The sequence below is a fragment of the Eublepharis macularius genome, chromosome 10 (genome assembly GCF_028583425.1).
Source record: "Eublepharis macularius isolate TG4126 chromosome 10, MPM_Emac_v1.0, whole genome shotgun sequence".
NCBI classification, from domain to species: Eukaryota; Metazoa; Chordata; class Lepidosauria; order Squamata; family Eublepharidae; genus Eublepharis; species Eublepharis macularius.
The window spans coordinates 6,416,975-6,432,003 of record NC_072799.1 but is presented as its reverse complement, the minus strand read 5'-3'; the positions used below and the strand labels follow the sequence as shown (position 1 = coordinate 6,432,003).

The 15,029-nt window shown below is 46.5% G+C and overlaps 1 protein-coding gene across 6 annotated transcripts in view; it reads left to right on the top strand.

Annotated features, from left to right (window-relative positions):
• The window catches only part of RNF24 (ring finger protein 24), a 97,014-nt gene extending 83,003 nt beyond the window's left edge, over positions 1–14,011 (top strand). For all 6 annotated transcript variants that reach the window (XM_054990047.1, XM_054990044.1, XM_054990048.1 and 3 more), the window contains exons 3-6: positions 1,105–1,147; positions 3,087–3,128; positions 7,718–7,797; positions 9,851–14,011. In XM_054990047.1, the coding sequence (XP_054846022.1) occupies positions 1,105–1,147; positions 3,087–3,128; positions 7,718–7,797; positions 9,851–9,992 (307 nt within the window). In that variant the 3' untranslated portion in view covers positions 9,993–14,011. The remainder of the gene's footprint in view (positions 1–1,104; positions 1,148–3,086; positions 3,129–7,717; positions 7,798–9,850) is intronic.
• Positions 14,012–15,029: the final 1,018 nt, after the last annotated feature.

Below are 15,029 nucleotides of genomic sequence, written 5' to 3'. Positions count from 1 at the left end.
TCATCGTTTTAACTTCTAACTTTTAAAGCCAGGGCAATTCCATCTATCGTTCCTCTCTTTCTTTGAGTTTTCTTGATATGGCTCGGCTGTTATCACCTTCCTCTCCTATGTCCCCAACCCCCACAAATAAAAACGAAAGATTTTTCCGGAAGATCCAGGCAATGGAAAGAAGGGATGTCTAATCAACCAGTTATGCCCACTGTTTAAAATGTCAAATCCTGAAAGGTTACCATTAAGCAAAGTTGTTTTGCAAAATGCTACGGTAGTGAGCTCCTTGACAACTGGACACTGCACTTAAAATATGTTTGCTCCCCCCTTCAAACAGACGGGGAATTTAAGACCCCATTTTCCCAAACAGCCAGTCGCATGATAAAAGCGTTTCTGGAGCACAGGTGGAGGGGTTATTATTATTATAATTTATTACATTTCTAACTCGCCCTTCCCACAAGCAGGCTCAGGGTGAGGTACAACAGATTATAAAAATATAATACAAATATTAAAACCGTAAAACAACAGTTCTTCATAAAAACAACAAACAGATAGTAACTGTCCCAAGATGGGGTCAATTCCAGATTCCTGTCCATCAACATACAGGAGGAGGGAAGTGGACGGATAATGTACTGCAACCCATACATGGGTCAGCAAAGGAATGGGCACTACATAGCCCCGTGCTGTACCCATATGTTGGGCAGTCGGCCGGTGGACACTGTATCACCCCACACTTGGTGGGAGGCTGGTGGGAGGCTCTGTGAGGGTCTCATGCTGGCCTCAACCATACGCCTGGTGGAACATCTCCGTTGAACATGCCTCCACGAAAGAAACAAACCCATCCTCCCAAATCCAGCATGTCAGGAGAGAAGGCTAGGCTAGAACTTTTCTCCATGGTGTCTAGCTTTCCATATGCAGGGATTTTTCTGAGAAATGATCTGATTTCTGCCATCTTGAGTTTGAAGCAAGACAACCCCAGAACGGTTTTACTTTGTGATTGGCTGTTTCAGTAGACCAGGCTCAGCAGCCACTGAGCGTCGTTGTGTTGGCATTTGTGTGTTATTTTGTAGAGCCTTCCCTGTTCATATATGCCTTCCTTTTGTTTTTGGCTTCCAGGCTCCGACACCAAGCCCACAAAGAGCTCTATGCCTACAAACAGGTAAGTTGTCGTCCCCTGGCTCTGTCCCCCGACAGCTTGAATTTTGGGGCGGAGATGGACAAAGGGGGTGGGTTAGGTAGGTATGCCCGCATCCACGCAGTGTCCAAGGCTGTTCCCTGAAGCCCTGCCAGATTTTGAGAGAGGCACAGAGAAAAGCTTGTTCGCTACTGGCTTTGAGCTCAGTGGCACCAAAGAGACTAACAAGATTTTCAAAGTATAAGCTTTCAAGCATCAGAGCTCCCTTCTTTAGACATCTTCTTCAGGTGTCTGAAGAAGGAAGCCCTGACTATCCAAAGCGTATACCTGAAAAATCTTGTTGGTCTCTTAAGTTGCTCTGGCCTCCAGTTCTGCAGATCTGAAGAACGGAGCTCTAATTCTTGAAAGCTTACACCCTGAAAATTTTGTTAGTCTCTAAAGTGCCACGGGACTCAAATCCTGCTGTTCTACTGCCAACCCCCACCGCCAGCAGCCTTAATGGAGGATGCTGTGCTTGGAGCCACCTCGCCTGATTCCTTTAAACCAGAGCAAAACTGCTTTTGTTTTTCTCCTGGTTAAAAGGGAAAGCCTGGGAATGCTGTCGCCTTGGTGTTTCCCTTTAATCCAGGGATTTTTTCCATGCAGGGAAAAATCCCCTGGTGGAAGCAGATTAACATGGACGTGATCCATCATGCTATGCATGGACTCCATGGGTGAGAAGCTGGGAGCCAGTGCGGTGTGGCAGTTAAGAGTATCGGATCAGGATCTGGGAGCTCTGCGTTCCAATCCCTAAACAGCCATGGTGCTGAGAGCTGGTTTGGTATAGTGGTTAAGAGCGGTGGGAATTAAACATGGAGAGCCAGGTTTAATTCCCCACTCCTCCGCTTGAAGCCTGTTGGGTGACCTTGGGTCAGTCTCAGCTCTCTCAGAGCTCTCTCAGCCCCACCCACCATTGTGGGTAGAGGAAGGGAAAGTGATTGTAAACAGCTCCAAAACTCCTTCGGGTAGTGAAAGGCAGGGTATAAAACCAATTCTTCTTCTTTTTAGTGGGTCATTTTGGACCAGTCACTCACAGCCTACGCTGTTTGGACAGGGTTTATGTGAGGACAAAACAGTGGGGTTGGAGGAGAACTACATTTGCCTCTCTTCATTCTTTGGAAGAAGGGTGGAGTAGAAGTGAAGGGCTAAACTGTGAGCCAAGCTACAAGTGATGAATGACACTTGAACGGCAAGTGAACAGACTCACGGGTATTCCTCCCTGTTCACTACGGGCCAAGCTACACATGACGAATGACACTTGAACAGCAAGTGTATTTCTCCCTGTTCACTTGCCCTTCACTCAATCCACTTGCCGTTCAAGTGTCATTCGTCATGTGTAGCTTGGCCCTATGTGATCAAGTGGAGGGCAAGTGGAGCGCAAGTGAAGAGGGAGGAATACACGTGCGTCTGTTCACTTGCCGTTCAAGTGTCATTCGTCACTTGTAGCTTGGCCCTGAGTGACCGAGGCAGCCAGTTGAGCATTAGCAAGAGCGGAGGGGCTCCTACTGCCATGCTTAAGCACGCGCTTCCTGTGTAGATATTCTTTTCCAGCATCCTCATTGGATGCTCAGCAGGCATAACGGGCTGAGACCTTGGAAAGCCACTGGCAGGCCGAAGAGACCCTACTGAGCTAGATGAAGCGATGTTATGAAGCTAGATGAAGTTGGCTCGGTATAAGGCAACTTTGTAGGATCTCTCTCTCTCAACCAGCTCTCTAAAGTGAACGGTGGCAGGTGCCTCTTGCGCTTGACTCCTCTTGCAAAGATGTTGTTCAATGCCTTACATGCCTCCTGAGCTTTGCAAACGAGTAATCTGCATGCGCCCTCCTTCCTTTGTCCGTTAGTTGCGCAGGCATAAATTGTGCTTGCAACTGCATTTGCTGCCACGCTTCCTCTGTTGTTGATGGGTTCTTTTTCCCTTGCAGGTTATTCTAAAAGAAAAAGTAAAAGAACTCAACTTGCACGAGGTAAGCTGGCTTCTTTCCTCTCTTCCTGCCCCCTCCCCGATCAACGTATGCACCCTGGTTCCTCAAGCGAGTAGTGCTACCCAAGGGTCATTTCGTAGAAAAAGAGCTGGAGGAACTCATTAGCATAACACATTAGCGTATGCCACGCCCCTTGACATCACCAGAAATGTGTCATTAGCATAGTTGATCTGTGTATGCCACACCCTCTGATGTCACCTATCCTGGCTGCTTTGGACCCAATCCTGGCCATTCAGGGCCGAAATTGGGCCCAAAACGGCAAAAAGGGGCTGGAAATAGCTGAAAAGGGGCCCAAAATGGTCAGGATCGGGCCGCTGCTGAACAGGAGAGTGATCCACCACCCGTCAGAGGCCCGATTCAGGCTGTTTCGGCCCCAATCCAGGACGAAACGGGCCCAAAATGGCCGAGAGTCAGGTGGGCGGGGCCACCTGACACGTGACCTCTTTGGGGAATTGCCAGAACTGCATTCCTGCGCGTTCCCCCTCGAAATGAGCCCTGGTGCTACCTTTGGAAAGTCATTAAGGGAGCAGTCGCTGCCATGTAATTATAGAAACGATCGTCTGCATGTGGTCAGAGGAAGGGACAGGATTTGATAAGCTGAGATATTGTAGTAATAATAGGGGAGGAAGTTTTTTTTTTTTTTGTTCACCGATTTTTATTATTGATTGGGAAGAAGGAGGAGGTAGGTACTCAGTTTGTGTAGTATAGAGGGAAATATATATATTAATTGGATTTAATATTGGTTGTAATTTTCACTTCAGTAAGGACAAATGTTGATAAAGGTTAAGCTCTTTTCCCCCTTTTTTTATTTGTGTACTCTGTATTTTAATAATACTGGTAGCAAATAGCTGTAAAATCTCTGTGACTTTATTACTCTTTTCCTTTTCCGTTTTTTTCTTTCTGTACCCTTTTTATTTTGACAAAATAATTTTTTTAAAAAGAACATGTACTGGAGCTCAGGGGTAAGCCCTGCAGACCGTTCATCTCAGGATATGGGATTATCTGAACAGGACCAGACGATAGAATTGAACATCAAAAAAGCCCTGTCGGATGAGACCAGTGGTCCATCCATTCCTGCATCCTGTCTCACCCAGTGGCCAACAACAGGGCATAGAGACCGAGGCTTTCCACTCACGTTGCTTCCCGGTACTGATGTTTATAGGTTTATTGCCTCTGAAAGCGGAAGTTTCCTTTAATCACCAGGGCTAGTAGCCTCTGATAAACCTATCCTCTATGAATGTTTCGGGTTTCTCTCAGAAGTGTCGAACGGCAACCTCTTGGCGCACATATTACTGAGTAAATTGGAACCACGAGTTGCTGTTTTACAAGAAAGCGATGGTGGTCCCTTAATGACTGACACCTTCAGGCTAGTGATGGCCAATAGGGTTTTCAGAGTCAAAGGTGACGCCGCTCCATCCTCATCCCACTCTTGCCTCTGGTCCAACAAGTTTTGCAGGTTTTTTTAAAAAATTCAAAAACCTGCAAAGCCTGTTTGACCAGAGATGAAAGAAATGTTTCTGCACTACCGGCAGGCGATGCCTCTAGCCCACCACCTTTCAGCTCTCTTAAAAACTTGACTCCAGCCCCAGCCTTTCTCTCTTTGCTGTGGATTGTTACCTACATTCATGATGCTAGCGAATGATCAAGGCACATTACCTCCCTGCTCTTTACCCCTTTTTGCTGGGAACTTTCTTTAAATGGTGTGGCGCTTTCTCTAATACCACTCAGAACACAGCCTCCTTTTTCCACCTGCAGAAGGCTTCATTGAAGCCTGTAAGCTTGCCCAGGCCACCAACAGGCGTGGGCTCAATGAAATGAAATGGGAGCTGAGTCACCTTATAGCTGACCTATTTCCCAGCTGGTCAGTAACTTCTTGCCTCTTTAACTCTTAATATCTTTGCCCAGCTCTCTTGCAAGAAGGGGGAGAAATTCTCCTCCTTTTAGAGGGCTGTGGCATCAACAGAACAACTGGCAAAGACTCTGAATTTAAACTTTGGGACATGGGGGAGGGAGGAGGGAACGCTGGCTCCATCTGCGCAAGCAGGACACCCCTCGTTGAACCCGACACCGTTGTGTTGCTGCTCCAGAGAGGCAAAGTGAGAATCTGGTTATGCAACTCGGAGGCGGCTGCCCTTGCCAATAGCCACAGAAATGAAGAAGTTATTTATATCGGCTATAAATCCTGATGTGGGGGGCGGGGAGAGTAACCCAGCAAGGTTCTGGGAAGGCTGCCAAGGAGATGTACCTTTCCCAAGAGAACTGGCTCTTGCTTTTCCTTGGGAGGGGGGGGGCAAAGGTTTGGGAGGTGCAGACTCGGGCATTTTACACACACACACACACACACACACACACACACACACACACACACACACACACACACACACACACACACACACACACACACACACACACACACACACACAGAGTGAGAATTTTTTTTTAAGTGTTTGTTTCAGAAGGTGGCCTGCAGTTCCTCCAGACTGCTGTCACAAAGCTCTTTCAAAGTTCAGAATGCTGTTTGGGAGCGAGGTGTGAGAGGCAATCCCCTCTCCCCCAGGCCTGATCCCCGAATTGTTACTTTGAACGTGGGTATTCAGATTTATGCCTGTTTTCAAATTTCTGCCAAACATACCCTGTTGTACTGTTCAGTGAATGTCCCAGCTGTTGATTGTATTGAGTGGCAAAGTGGTTGGGCTGTGAATCAGCACTCTGCTGGTTTGACGCCCACTATTGCCTTGAGCTCAGCAGGTTGTCTTGAGGAAGCCACTCCTCTCAGCCCAGCTCCCCAGCTGTATTGGTGGGATAATAACAACACTGGCTGCGTTCACTGCTCTGAGTGGGGCAATAATTTGTCTAGAAGAGTGGTATATAAGCACAGTTGTTATTATAGGAGCTGCTGCAGCATAATGGTTAAGTGGTTGGGCTGTGAATCAGCATTCTGATGGTTTGAATCTCACTGCAGCCATGAGCTCAGCAAGCGGCGTTGGCAAAGCCGTTCCTCCCCTGTAAGACATCTTACAGGGGGACGCTCAAGTGTAGGGAGATGCAATGTTACCTGGGAAGTGTAGTTTAACCTCTACACGGAGCAGGCGGAGATCGCTCCTCAGGTGAGGTGAAATTGATAGAGCCTTCAAAGTAGCGAAGATGAAATTAACAAACCCTCTGAGGAGCAATCTCTGCTGGCTCTGCCTTTTAAAACTATGCTTCCTGGCTAACATCGAGTTTTCTTACACTTGAGGGTCCCCGTGTAACATGTCTCATGTAGAGAGACTCTGAGTGGGGCACTAATCTGCCTAGAAGAGTGGTATATAAGCACACTGTTGTTGCTGAGGATGTTGTTGTTTTTATTGGTGAGAAAGGCAGACTATAATAAATCCAAAGTGTAGTTTGAGGGTACCTGGGGCAGAAACTGCAAACAGCACTCCACCTGCCTTTGCTTTTTTAATGTAAGACACGATCCACAGGGAAGTTTGAACGGCTCTATTGAAACAGTAGCTGTGTAAAAGAAATTTGGGGCAAAACTGCAGCCCGGTCCAATCACAGAATCCTAGAGCTGGAAGGGGCCTTACAGACTATCTAGTCTAACCCCTTGCCCAGTGCAGGAACGGCCTAAAGCATTCTTTAAATGCTAAAGCATTCGTTGCTGTTGACTTTTGCGATGTAGTGCCTTGCTTTGCTTCAAAGTTGTAGGTTACAAAAGTTGTCTTCTAGGACAGAAACTTGGGGATGGGTGCACAGGTTCACAAAAAGGTGAACACACATCTCTCTGGATACCCACATTGCACTCCCAGAAAATTTAGGGGCAGGTCCAAGGGGACGCACCCTCCACACACAGTTTTTCTTGTAAATATGAGCCACTCTGTCACAACATGGCTTTGGCTAAATGAAGCTCCCCAGCCCCAGCCATAGAGGATGGTTTGAAGAGCGGGTGTGGGGGGGCACCAATGGAGGGTGTAGCTCGTGGGAAACAGGTAGTCCCTTAGTTTTCTCCGTCGCTGCTGTCTGCACGGTGCCTCAACCTTTCATTAAAAACAATCTCTTCCCCGCCCACCCCTGGACATCACACACTGAGGGCCAAGCTACACATGACGAATGACACTTGAACGGCAAGTGTATTTCTCCCTGTTCACTTGCCCTCCACTCAATCCACTTGCTGTTCAAGTGTCATTCGTCATGTGTAGCTTGGCCCTGAGTGAGCATGTGTGTCTTGTTTTGTCCATCTTTACCCAGGGGAAACGGCTGGCCCTCCAGATTTTCCACTGTTTGGGGCTGTTAGCAGCTAAGGGCAGAATCCACAAGGCTGTGCCTACTAGGTTCTTAAGCAAGTAACGTGTGAACTGCTTTGGGGGAAGGCATGCCCTAACCAGTTGCAAATCCCATGCAGTCTCTAGCCATCGGGAGAGCGAATGTGGCTAGGCAGTCGTCTTTTATGCTCTTGCGCTATACTTCAGAAATAACGGGAAATGCTCATTGTTACGATTCTTTGATCTCCATCTCCGATGCAAAATGTTTCCTTGTGTCTGTTGCTGACTGCCCTTCTCCCCCCTTCTCCTCCCTTGCTTCTCTTTCAGATCTGTGCAGTTTGTTTGGAGGAATTTAAGCCCAAAGATGAACTGGGGATCTGTCCGTGCAAACATGCCTTCCACAGAAAGTAGGTGCCCAATCCAGCAAATAACTGTAAAAAAACTCCTGGACAATTGCTAGCTTATGAACTACAACAAACAAACAAAAAAACAGGGGTTGGCTCTAAGACGAGTGGATTCCTTGACTTTCTGTGTTTAATCTTTCTATCCCATTTTTATCAAGGGAACTCAGAGCAGGGTGTGTAGGTTTCCCTCCCCTCCCCACCGTTTGAATCATCGCACCGAGAGAGCGCGATTGGCCCGATGTAACCTTTGTGCCTCAGCTGGGATTTGAAGTTCCAAAGCTTTAACCTCCACGTCCTCACGGGGAGGGAACAGAGATTGCTTCACCCTGCCCTCTTCGAACTTCCGTGTGTTTTACATTTATTTTATTATTTGTCCCAAGTGGAGGCTCGAAGCAGCTTACAAAATAAAGGCAAAAAATATGATTTCAGCAAAGAAACTTAAAAAGCAGGCACTGCAATACTCCATCATCCTGGGCTGGTCCTAGATCCACTGACCCAGCTCACTTGAGAACCATAGAATTTGGGATGATTCCTAGAAAAGACCAATGCCATTTCTTGTTTTCCCCAGAAGATACATCACATGGTTGCTGACAGACACTCACTCATGTCCTCAACTCATTTGGTCTTGTAACACTATTAGAATGGGATTTTTATCTTCTATCTAAGATTCAAAGATTTCTATCTTCCGCGTGTTTTGCACAACGCTCCAGAGGCTGGTAAGTCGTGTGGAAACGGCCCTGGTCGCTGGTGCCATCTTAGAAGAAGCATTTTCCGATAAAGTGCCTGCTGCTTTTTCAAGTATTACCCATCCAGAGAGCCAGTTTGGTGTAGTGGCTAAGAGCACGAGACTCTAATCTGGAGAGCCGGGTTTGATTCGCTACTCCTCCACTTGAAGCCAGCTGGGTGACCTTGGGTCAGTCACTTAAGAGTGGCAGGACTCTAATCTGGAGAGCCAGGTTTGATTCCCCTCTCCTCCACTTGAAGCCAGCTGGGTGGCCTTGGGTCAATCACTTAAGAGCGGCAGGACTCTAATCTGGAGAGCCGGGTTTGATTCCCCACTCCTCCACTTCAAGCCAGCTGGGTGACCTTGGATCAGTCACTTAAGAGCGGCAGGACTCTAATCTGGAGAACTGGGTTTGATTCCCCTCTCCTCCACTTGAAGCCAGCTGGGTGCCCTTGGGCGAGTCACAGTTCTCTGGAGCTCTCTCAGCCCCACCCACCTCGCAGGGTGTTTGTTGTGGGGATAATAATAACATACTTTGTAAACCGCTCTGAGTGGGCATTAAGTTGTCCTGAAGGGCGGTATATAAATCGAATGTTGTTGTTGTTGTTATTATCCCAAAATAAAGAGAACTGTCTCTTTTTATATCTTATTTTATTCATATACAAATGGAATCAAATCATACCAAGAATGCATGTTGCCTTTGTGCAAGTGGGAAAATGGAAATGGTTGGGTGTGTCCTTCTGCATTTCCCCGTCTATGGCAATCTCAGGCATGCATTTATCACTCTTATCCTCCCAAAAAAACCCGGGAGGACTGGAGGAATTGTATACTTCCCTTCTTCTAGCAGACCTCGAGCCCAGAAGTATGGATAGAGTCTCTAGATTCTGTGCAGCCACTAGAGTCTACCATAGTTCACCACTGACTTAATTACCGATCAAGCTGGGTAGCCATGTTTGTCTGTAGCAGTAGAAAAGAGCAAGAATCCAGTAGCACCTATAAGACTAACAAAATGTGTGGTAGGGTGTGAGAAGTGAGCTGTGGCTCATGAAAGCTCATACCCTACCACAAATTTTGTTAGTCTTATAGGTGCTACTGGACTCTTGCTCTTAATTACCTATATTCACTATTTCTGTATTTTCAATATAATGGTTTCTTGTAAATATTTTTGCTATCACATGTCTTACTCTGCTGCTCCGGAACCATGGTAAACGATTGATTGAATTAAATCCACTTATTGAATTTTAATCAACAAAGACTTCTGTAGCTGGGTGACGGTCCTGGCTTGAAGGTGGCTTGGAATGACTGACTGATCTTCTTTGTCTCCGTCTGCAGGTGCCTCATCAAGTGGCTGGAGGTGCGCAAGGTGTGCCCGCTGTGCAACATGCCCGTCCTTCAGCTGGCCCAACTTCACAGCAAACAAAATGACCCTGGCCCCCCACAGGAGCCCCTGCCCGGGGCAGCAAACCTCGTATAGCTTCCCTCAAACAATGCACTTTTCTAGCGCACCTGATCGCCCATCGGACTCATGCAGAGATTCTCTCGCTGCTGAACTTGTTTCTTGCGGCCTCGGAGGATCTTCCAGGATTCCCTTTGTCTCTTGAAGGACTCTCAGTGTGCCCTGGGAGAAGGGGGAAGGCCAGATGCTCGGACTACGGACACACCCGTAGCGCAACGTCAGCCAGTGCAGCAAGAGGGGCCGATGGGAAGTCTCTGGTTCTGGAATTTTTTTTCTTCTGTTTTTTAAAAGAGCACTTTATAAAGTTCGGTGCAAGCACCTTCGACTTGGGATGGCGCAGAAACCCAAAGCCATTTAAGGGAAACAGAAGCCGAGATGAGCAGGCCCCCCCGTGCATGTGGGGTGTGTGCGTCTTTGCATCATGGAACAAAAACAAGACTCCACACGCCCCTTCCTGTGCCACGTGATTCCGCTGCTCCCTGGTGGTTACTTCATACCGAATTGCCTGTGGCTTCCGGAACGGTCAGCATCAAGGCATAATCTTGACGTTGGAGGCTGCTCCGGGATGCTTGCCAACGCTCTCCCTCTCGTGGTGGGAAGCAACAGTGAAACCCGCCCTCAGCCTCTGAGGAAGAGCGAGTGCTTATTAGAGAGAACCGTTTGGAGAAATCACAAAGATGCACAGGACGTGTTTGGTTCAGGAGACGATGGTTCACCGGTGCCCGGATTGGAAGTGCTTAGTAAGGTGCTTGAAATCCACGGTCCCTGCCTGAAAAATAAATGATCCTTTAAGTGCCCCTGGAGAGAGAAACCATTTCCTCTGTTATTCATCAACCGTTTCTTCATCCATGAGTTCTAAAGGGAGCAGCCAGCAAGAGGGGCTGAAGACGCTTGTATCCGACACCAGAATACGTCGGACTTCGTCCCACAGTGTGAATCCATTCTGAACTGTGCGCGAGCACAAAGTGCATTTTCACGAATGAGTCTTAAAGCGGCTTTTTCTGGGTTTGTCGTGTGCTATCATGGTCCCGAATGCTCATCTGCAGTACAAATGCCTTTCCCCTGCTTATAACAGCAACTACCGGTTCAGGCGAGCAGCCTCAGAGCGCCGGTAGAACCGTCCTTTGTCCTCCCCACCCTGTACTGCCTAACCTCTCTTTCACAGTTTATAATGTAATTTGGGGCGGGGGGAGGCCAGAAATCCACCCAGGATAGCCACATCGCTGCCACTCCGTGCCGGATATAAATCATTTGCCAGTCAAGGAGCCACATTTTTTTCCAGCTATACCAAACAAGGCGGAAGGGTTTTTTTTTCTTAGAAAAACATTCTCCACTTTTTTTGTTTGCTTTTTAAAAATCCTAATCCTGATTTCTGTGGAGCTGGTCTGAAAAAGTCAGCAGAGAGTATGTTGTGAAATCTCAGAGGCCCTTAGGGCTATAAGAGGAGGGAGCCGAGCACAGAGATAAGTCTTTTGCGTACGTTCCTCCCTGTCACTGCTGAAAGTGGAACAAATAATACAAAATCAGCCCGATATATGATAGATTGCATAATTTGTCTTTTTCTCCCTTTGGGATTTGGTTTCCGTGGTCAGAAATTGGACTTTTTTAGTACTGGAGATCCTCCGTAATGCTTATTTATGGTGATGGCTCTGACATATGGCTACAGTGGTAGAGCGTCCACTTTGCATGCAGAAGGACCCAAATTCCGTCCCTGTCGTCTCCAGTTTATAAAGAAGGATCAGGAAGCTGGTCATGTGAACAAAAGATTGCTACGATCCTGGAGAGCTACTGCCAGCGAGAGTAGGCAAGACTGACCTTGTTAGGCAGGTGATCTGACTTGGTACCAGTCGGATTTGTGTCTGAACTAGAGCATCAACTGGGGGTGTCTCCGCATTCAACTTTGAGTGCATCACGTTAGCATTGCAGCTGAACTCATGCATTTTTGTTCGGCATTAGGCTGTGGTTTTGCAAATCTGTGTTGCAGTGCTGGGCCTGAGCTATTCAGTGATAGGAGTTTCAGGCAGATAGCCATGTCGGTCGGCAGCCGAACTGCTGGATTTTAGTGCAGTAGCACTTTAGAGACCCACAAGATGTTCAAGGTGTAAGCTTTCAAGAGTCTCAGTTCTTTGGAGGCAAAATCTCTGCAGCTGACGTGCAAAGGCTCCCGTATTTGGTAAATGGGTTTTGCAGGTTTTAAAAACAAAATCTTGCAAAACCACTTTGATCAGAGGCAATGGACGGGCTGGAAAAGAACATGTCTGTTGTTCCTGATGAGAAGTAGTGTGACCCACTCAGACTTCTAACTCTCTCACAAACTAGGATCTCTGTCCAGTCTCAGATGTTCCACTTCTGTCCGTGGTTTACCCAATGCCAGATTAGTCCCGGTCAGTTTTCCCATTTCTCCCACTGATTAACAGACACGCTACATTCTTTCCAAAAAGACCCACCAAGTCCATTGCAAAGCTCAGCAGCTTTGCGCTGTTTGCCGGCTGACAACTTCACTGGTTTGGGGAATTTAAAGGGCTGATGTTTTAATAAAGGTGCCGTCTTGTGCCGATGTTTTGGCCAGTTGAAAACCTGCTGGGCCAGTCTCAGATTCACTTTTATGAGGTCCACCCTTTCTGGAATCTTGCTGAACAGTTTTATCTACCTCTGTAGGGTTTTTCTTTCCTTTCGCTCCAGTATAAAACGTATAAACAAAGGTTCGTGCAATTAACTTATAGCCTGACGAGTCCTAGGAAATTCAGCTATTCGAATTTTGATTTTCTTACAATAATAATCTTCAGGAGTGTTGGGTTACGATCTAGAACATTTGAAAATAGAACAGTAATATCTCCCAGGGGGCTCAGAAATCTTCAGGTTTATAGGGAAAGCTGTGATAGCTAAACATTTGATGCTGGCACCTAAGAATTTTGATTTGTCCCGATCCTCAAAGTAGGGTGTAATGGTTAAAGTGAATTGGATATATATTTTTTTAAAGTTGCAAATACGTAGCCCTAAAATTTGAATGCTTGCCGGTTTGTTAGTGATGCAGGTTTCAGTGATGAAAATTTGGCTTCTGTGGCTAGAATTCTAGCTTTTCCAAGTAACGATTCCATTTCTCGATCAGTATTCTGTAAAATGTCAGTGCTGTGTTAGTAATATCAGTTCTGTAATTCCAAATGTGGAAATTGTGTATAATTCTGGCAGGTCCTCCTTTTGGGCTCTGATTTCCCTGGTCGCTGCAGAAAACGTGGCTCCTAAGAATATTGCTCTGCCTAAGAGCAGATCGGAACCCAGTTTACCCTTCTCTATGAATTTGACTTCCTGAAAACAATACGAATGAGCTTGCATTATAAAACACAAGTTCCTGGTCCTTATTGTTGCAGAGGAATCTCTGACGGCAAGACTGTGTGGTAACGATAAACTGTGTGTTGTCTTTTCAGTGTATACAAAAGAAGCAGGGTGTTATCCCAAAACATTGTCCTCCCTTTCAAGTTTGGTTAAGCAACAATACGTGCTGTGCAAAAGATACAGCAAAGAAATTCTTCTGCGTTGCATTGTACTGTATAGATTTTGTCTAACAATGGCACAGACTGTTCTTCCCAGCCCTTTTAAAGTAGGGCAGCCTTCCAATAACTTGGCAAGCATTTCAGGAGTTGCTCCTGCCTAGACTTACGATAGTCTTGACCACTTGAGATCGCCCAAGACTCAGTTTAATCTCTTCCCTTCCAACCTTCTTGTAAATAGTGCGGAACTCGCAGAAGTGTTTATGAACTTCGAGGCTGCTCCCCAGTTCATAGACTTGTCTGTACACTAAAATAAGTAAAATTCTGCAGCAGAGTATTTTTTTTAAATAAGAAAGGAAAAAAAACTTTTGCTGGGTTTTTATTTTGTAAGCTATATTTTTGTATATTTAATTGCTATTTTAAAAATAAATCTAATGCATCCTTTTTGCTAATTACTGTTCTTAAACTGCCCGGGGAAGGGGAGGGAAGGAAATGTAAAAGTTTGCATGTGATTTGACTTGAACTGTAAATAAAGGCAGATTTTGGAAGTAAGAATAATGTGTGAGAATCATTACTCTCATTTGCCTAGATGGTTCCCTGCAATTTGGAAAGAGCCTTCGGGATGAAATCGCTATGGTGGTAGATCAAGATGGGTAGCCATGTTCGTCTGTCTTAAAGATGGGCACGAACAGGTAAAATTCCAAACTGTGTGGTTCATGGTTCGTCGCGTTTCTTGAACCACAAACCATAATCCTTCACAAACTTGTCTCGGTTTGCAAACCGGTTTGTTCGGTTCATAAACATCACTTTCAGGTCAGCAGAAAGTCTGCAAAGAGCCCATCCCCCCCCCGTTGCCTAGGAAACTGATTGATCGGTGCCAGGCTGTCTACAGTGACGAACCGAAATACAAACCAAATGAACCAGGCTAAAATTCATCACGTTTCCTGAGAAATGAGCTCCCACAAACCGTCAGTTTACGAACCAAGAACCAACCCAGTTCGTGACAAACTTTGGTTCGTGTTTTGGTTCGTGCCTGCCTCTTGTCTGCCTGTAGCAGTAGAAAAGAAGCAAGAGTCTAGTAGCACCTTTGTGGTAGGGTATGAGCTTTTGTGAGTTACAGCTCACTTCTTCAGATACAGCAAGAATGTGAGTCCATCTGTCTATGATGGTAGAGCGAGGCAAGAGGTGAAATTAAAGCATGAAATGTTTTATCGGCAAAACAGTGTTTTGCCTGGTCTGATAAACTACCATGAAATGATCACAGGCTTCAGTCTTTGAAAGCTTCCCTGGCTTTTGGCTGGTGTGGCTCAGACATTGGGTTCACAATGAGCCCTTCCTAAATCTGCATTTTGGCTGCTGTTCTTGGGACAAATGGGGCTTTGGAGGGGGGGGCAGGTTGCAGAAGAGGCAGCAGCGCCCTAAAGGCTGCTGTATGTGACTAGAGGAGAATGTGGCTTAGTGGAAGACCCTTGTGCTTTGCACACAGAAGGGCCGTTTTCACACTAGTTACCTGCTCCCGGAACGTTGCAAAACGTGCAAAAACGCAGAAGATAGCATCTTCTCGCGA